At 46.3% G+C, this 6,237-nt stretch overlaps 1 protein-coding gene across 1 annotated transcript in view; it reads right to left on the bottom strand.

Moving 5' to 3' along the window:
* CAPSL (calcyphosine like) overlaps positions 1-6,237 on the bottom strand; it is a 47,654-nt gene that overhangs the window by 34,894 nt on the left and 6,523 nt on the right. The window contains exons 2-3 of the mRNA XM_030888942.2: positions 4,187-4,364; positions 3,691-3,900 (exon numbers count right to left, since the gene is read on the bottom strand). Coding sequence (XP_030744802.2) covers positions 3,691-3,900; positions 4,187-4,364 — 388 coding nt within the window. The remainder of the gene's footprint in view (positions 1-3,690; positions 3,901-4,186; positions 4,365-6,237) is intronic.

The raw sequence follows: 6,237 nt of genomic DNA, 5'->3' as shown, positions 1-6,237 counted from the left end.
TGTGCAAAGGTTTGAATCACGGGGCCCTTTGTAGAAACGTTCTCACCAAGTCTGTGAAAGGAGGTGACCTCTGGAAAGACTTCCTCACATTGCCATCATAAGTGACTAGCGAATGTCACTCGGCTTCATCGTGGAGTTCAGTGACGTTAACAAGCATACCGTAATTTATTTTGTCATGAAAATGGGTATGTCTTTTTATGCTTTAGAGCGATGGAGAGCCAATATGAACGTGTGTAAACATTATATGGTACAGTTATGAAAACTATAAATTCTTGGGCTCTGCCAATAGAAAGCTGACTCAGTGGTACTTCAGGTCAGCTCAGAAATCTGTAATTTTAAAGCTTGCACCCTGTTCAGGCACTCTCGCAGTGGGGTATAACTATAAAGCAAAACCAAACAAACTCATCACCTTTGAGTCCATTCTGACGCTTCGTGACCCTAGAGGGCAGAGTAGAACTGCTTCTTCACAGAGGCTGCTGCGACGCCTTTCTCCCGGGGAGCACTTGGCAGGTTGAAAACACCAGCCTTTCATCAGCGCCCCACCAGACCTCCTGAGTATTGATCTGAGAAACAGGCAAACCAACAAACAAGGAGGTTGCCCTCTGGCTGATACCAGCTCATGGTTGCCCCGTGGGTCACACTTTAGAACTGTCCCACGGCGTTTGCTTGCTTGGTGGTGACCCTGGCAGATGGGCAGAGCTTTCTTCCACATGCCACGGGGTAAGTTCAAACCACCCATGTTTGGGTTAGGAGCTGAGCACCCACAGCCATCTGTGCCACCCTGAGAGTAGTGGGTATCCCTAGAGAGTCTACCAAAGATGTGGCATCGAATGCTGTAACTGCTACAACAGCTGGCTAACCTTTATGAGGCCCTGCGAATGAACTGTGGTTCACTAAGATAAATGTCAAAGTGGGGGGGCTGGAGGGGGGGCTTCCAATCAGCTGCCAACTCCACAACAGGCTGGTCGCTCTGGGGTTAGAGCAAAGGGCAGCTGAGGTTTCCCCTGGCAACAAGGAGGAACCACCTGCATCGCGGGACTCAAAGACGCCCCCTCCATCCAAGGTAGAGTCGGGCTAATTTGGGGAAATGGCCGTTGACTATTTTTCCAGACTTCAAAGACCAGCCATTTTGCAGGGAAGCACACTTGGTTGCTGCCCGAAGCACCGAAGTGCTTATTGGCCTTCACCTTCACCACTGTCTTCTAACCGAAACGGACGATCTGTCAGCAGGAAGGAGAGGAAGGTGCTCTACCTAGAAGCCCTTCCTCTTTCCTGCCTCACAGGATCCACCACCGAGTTGTACTGTAACGCCTGTGATTCCCTTGAGAAAGCAGAAAGCTTAGTTCCTGTCCCCGCCACCCCTCCCCGTTCCCCTGCACCATGTGGACACCAACCCTCCTGTGGGACAACGGGTATAAAGAGGTCACCACTCCAGGGTGCTGCAGCTGCTGGCTCTGGCCAAGGGAAGGACTCCCCTCTCCGTTCAGCCCCCGCCTTCAAGCCCCCTGAGTGCTGGTTCAGGGTGGAAATATTCACACATGGTGGTCAATGGAAGGACGAGCACATTTTTTTCTCAGCCTGGGCTGGTTGGGGGTTGTCATCAAGGTAGCACCTACCCACAACAACCTTGTGCAAGATGGAAGAAAAACTGCATCTGATCCTGCAGCTGCTTCACAGTCCTCTGTGTACTTGAGCTTCTTGGTGGGGCTATTGTGTCCATCTGCTCCCACCCCACCCCCACCCCCAAGAAGTCCCCTCCTTTGCACTGACCCTCTGTCTTTCCAGTCTGGAAGATAGTGTTTCTTCTCCAACCGAACCAGGCAGGTGTAACTGGGAGGTCTCAGTTCATGATCACGGAGACAGTGGCTTTTGTTTTTCAAGTCACTGAAGTTTCGAAACGCAATTTAATCTCAAGCGTTCCCTTGCCTGAGGACCTCTCCCTACGTGGTATTTCTGCACAGGCTATGGGTGATGGCTAATGACAGGCTCATAGAAAGAATGGACAAGGTCCTGAGGCAGCCCAAGGTGCCTGGTGAATGGTGTTCAGCCAAGTTAAGTGGGGGGTCCCATCTTGAAATTAAATATACTTTACTATATTATGTGGGGTCACTACCTAAGTCAGCTCTGACTCAGGGGGACCCCCATGTACAACAGAAGGACGTGTCTGCTGCCGAAACCTGCCCCATCTTCATGACAGCTGGCATGTCACAGCTCATGGCTACCCCTGGGTATGCTGAGTGGCTTATATGCCAAGCTGTCACTCTCCAGCACGATATTCCACAATATTATCTTGGGATCCACAGGGTTTTCACTGGCTGATCATTGGAGGTCAAACACAAGACCTTTCTTCCTTCAAACCCTGGCGGTGTATGGTGACAAGTTGGCCCGCTCACTGCAAGGTCAGCAATTTGAAACCACCAGCTACTTCTCAGGAAAAACAATGGTGCTTTCTACTCCCATTAAGCGATACAGACTTAGAAGCCCACAAGTGCAGTGCTACCCTGTCCTATGAGTTGGCATCAACTCAGTGGAAATGAATTTGTTGGGTTTTGTTTTTTTTCCGTTTCTTCCTGGTCCATCTTAGTCTGAAACCTGTCACTTGTCTGAAACCTGTCCTGAAGACATGACCCTGCTTATATTTGAAATACCAGTGGCACGGCTGCCAACATCCCATCAGCACACAAAGTACCACCGTATAGCAAACTGGTTGACAAGCGATGGTGTTATAGTCTAGCTCAGTGAATGTGGCTAACTGTGTATGGTCAATATGGTAACCATGAAGTGGAACTGTTCATCAAAATACCATTCTCAAATGGGAGGTCACAAAAAAGAGGGGGAAAAAGCCACTGCCATCCAACTGATTCCTACTCATAGTGGTCCTGTAGAGAGGGTTTTCCACACTGTAAATCTTTATAGGAACGGACAGCCTCATCTTCCTCCTGCAAAGTGACTGGTAGGTTTAAATGGCCAACCTTGTGGGTAGCTATCCAATTCTTTCTCCAGCAGCATTACCAAAAACTCAACCAAACTCACTGCCATAGAGTAAATTTTGACTCATATCAGCTCTATCCAAAACAAAAAACTCAAAAACTCACTGCCATCGAATTGATGCCAACTCTGAGAGCCCATGTAGGGCAGGGTGGAGCTAGCCCCCTGCGTACAGGACGGAGTGAAACTGCTCCTGTGGGTTCTGAGGCTGCAGAAGAGCAGAAAGCTTCCTATTTCTCCTTTGAGTGGATGGTGGATTCAAACTGCTGACCTTGAGGTTAGTAGCCTTGATGAGTAACCCACAATACCACCAGGGCTCCTTGACAGGGCTCTTTAAATCCCAGGTAAATCTTCTACTCCTTTAAATATTTCTAGTCTCAGAAACTCACAAGGGCAGTTCTACTCTATCCTATGGGGTCACTGTGAGTCAGAATCAACTCAATGGCAGTGAGTTTGGGGTTTAGCTTTATATAGCTAGTGTGTGTGTGTGTGTGTGTGTGTGTGTGTGTGTGTGTGTGTGTGCACGCTTTGTACTTTAGTTCTTCAGCCTATAGATGGTCCTATAAGAATGCTTTTCTTTCTCTTGTCTCCACAACACACATGACTTGACTCAGGTCTATTGAGATTTTAAGGCTTTGGGTCAATTTCTCATTGGCAATTTAACCTTGGGTAGAAGAAATTTCACTTAAATTAAATTCTTACCAATCCATCCTTGTCATAGGGCGAGTCAAAGTTATCCAGAAACTTCCTGAACACTTGATCCTCTGACCATTCTCCGTTTTGGTACTTTGGATGGTGTTTGGCATTATAAACCACCCGAAGATCTTCAATTGTTATCACGCCATCCCCGGTCTTGTCCAGCTTTCTAAAGGCTTGCATAATCACATCTTTTCGGGCTCTGGACATGGGAGGCTAGAGAAAGAGAAAACACACCTACACAGACATGCACAAGCAATGATTTGTGGTTTTACGTTTAATCCTATGTCACACAATCCCCAATGGCCCTCAGCATGAAACTGTTTGTATCGTCTCAAATGAAAGGCCTTAGGATTCTTCCAGAAAGCCCCTCAACTTGTTCTCAGGTCTTCTCCCAGCCCTCTCGAAATGTACTAACTTCTGAAAACAAAGCCTCAAAATAGCCAAACCAAACCACACAAAAGCAAAAGTCAGCATCACCCTGATTCTCACGACCACTTACTCTCAATGTGAGAAGAAATTCATTGAAGTCTATGGTCCCACTTCCGTCTTTGTCAAATCTCCTGAAGAGCTCTTCTGCCTCTTCCTTTTCCATGACCACAGCGTAATCATTTAAGCCTTTGATAAATTCTTTGAAATCCAGGGTCCGGTTGTTATTGTCATCCATTATCCGGAACACTCTGGAGAAAATACATGCACCCAACACACAAGGAAAAAGAGAAAGGTCATAAAGAACAAGGTGTGAGGACAAAGCGCTCCAAAGGAAACCGCTCTCAAGACTTTGCCAGTGAACATGCAGAACTCTTCTGATGGAGCTTCCTTCCTTAGCTCTGGACCTGATAGCTGTGTGCTGCTCTCCCTCATTGCCCAACCCTTGTTGCATGGCTGGAACTAACCATGCTGTCCCTAGCATCTTCCCAAGTGAACATCTCCTGGCTTCTCCCAGCAGAGAGTTGGAGAGAATCAGAAGGAGATTGGGCTGAATTCCAGCTTTCTGCGGAAGTTGTAACTGTTTGCTTAGTTGGTTTGGAGTCAGGCCCATCCTTCTTGCCAGCCCCTTTAAAAGAAAGTTAACCAGAACAAGAGGAAGAAGGAGAGTCTGGAAGAGAAAATGGGCCGTGTGACCGGGTGGCGAGTTGCCTCCATGAACAATCGCACTTTTGCCACGAGACCAGAAAAATTGGATGGTGCCCGGCTCCCACGATGGCACATTTTGATCAAAGTGTCCAGAGAGGACTCCTGATCTGAAGTGGGGAAGTGGAACACGGGATTTCGATTTTTTGTGATTTCTAGACTTTCTGCAACCATGGAGAGTGACTGAACCCCTGAAACTAGGGCTCTAGGAGCATCTTTAAATCTTAGAGCAAAACTATCCTTAGAAATAATTTCAAAACCAAGCAATCATCTAGTTAGGTTAACTAGTAAAAGGGGGTCTGCCTTGAGCACTATGCTTTTTGAAGAACCATCTCTATGGGGTCCCACTGCAACAGCAACTGGAAAGATTAAATAGAAGTCTTAGTGGACAGTGAGTTTATGTTAATGTGTGAGGAGCAACTTAACACGGGAGGGTGAGAGTTGTTGTATAACTTGAAGAATGTAGTCAATGCCACTGAGCCGCACATGTAGAAATTGCTGGGTTGGTGTGTGTTTTTGTTGCGTATATTCTCAACAACAAAATTGATGAAGCTTGAAGAAGGGAGGCATCAAGCAATAGCTAAAATACAGAAATCTGAGATTCCACTCTGCACTCTCCTCTCAGCATAGAGAGCCTGTTCAGCGTCTCATAAACCACCCTCAAACATGCATCCTTGATATCATTTCAGTCATAAGATTTTCTGTACAATCCAAAACTATGGAGATATTAAGAAGATCATTGATTATTGGGGGAAGAGGTGTGCTGAATAGGTGAAACAGTGCATTTTTAGAATGAAATGACTCTAAGATACTATTATGACAGACACATGACATTCTACATTAGTCAAAACTCATAGATTGAACAACACTAACGTAGACGTTGATGTATACATATTTTTTTAAATAATAATTTAAAAGGTCAGGGGATACCAGGTAGGAACATAAGCCAAAATAAGGAAATCTAACGGTACTACAAATGCAGGAAATGACCTCAGTAAAGGGAGTGGTGGTTAAAAACAAGACGAAAGAAACGGTGGTAAAATATGTACATTTGAAGAGGAATTGAATCTGTAAGATTAAAGGCAAAAGGGGCTTCGTATTAGTCCTCTACTATAGTTGACTGAGCTGTCCCCATGGGGCCACAGAGGAGCAATTCTGGCACTGCTGTACATGTAAATTGGAATCAAACAGCTATCCAGAATGGATGGGGGGAAGTGTCAGGTTTCTAACTATTGAGGGGAGGAATTACCGCTAAGCAAGGGGACTGTGAGGTGCCCTTGTGGCACAGTGAATTAAGCATCACACTGCTAACGGAAAGATTGACTGCTCAAGCCCACCAGGCATTCTGCAGGAGAAAGATGAGGCTATCTGCTTCAGTAAAGACTTACTACTCCATCCACCCAATTCAGTAGTTCTACT

This window comes from Echinops telfairi, unplaced genomic scaffold (assembly GCF_000313985.2).
Source record: "Echinops telfairi isolate 266 unplaced genomic scaffold, ASM31398v2 ScPeMD7_7469;HRSCAF=8507_1, whole genome shotgun sequence".
Lineage (NCBI taxonomy): Eukaryota > Metazoa > Chordata > Mammalia > Afrosoricida > Tenrecidae > Echinops > Echinops telfairi.
Note: the sequence above shows the minus strand (reverse complement) of the source record. Positions and strands in the feature narration are given on the sequence as shown.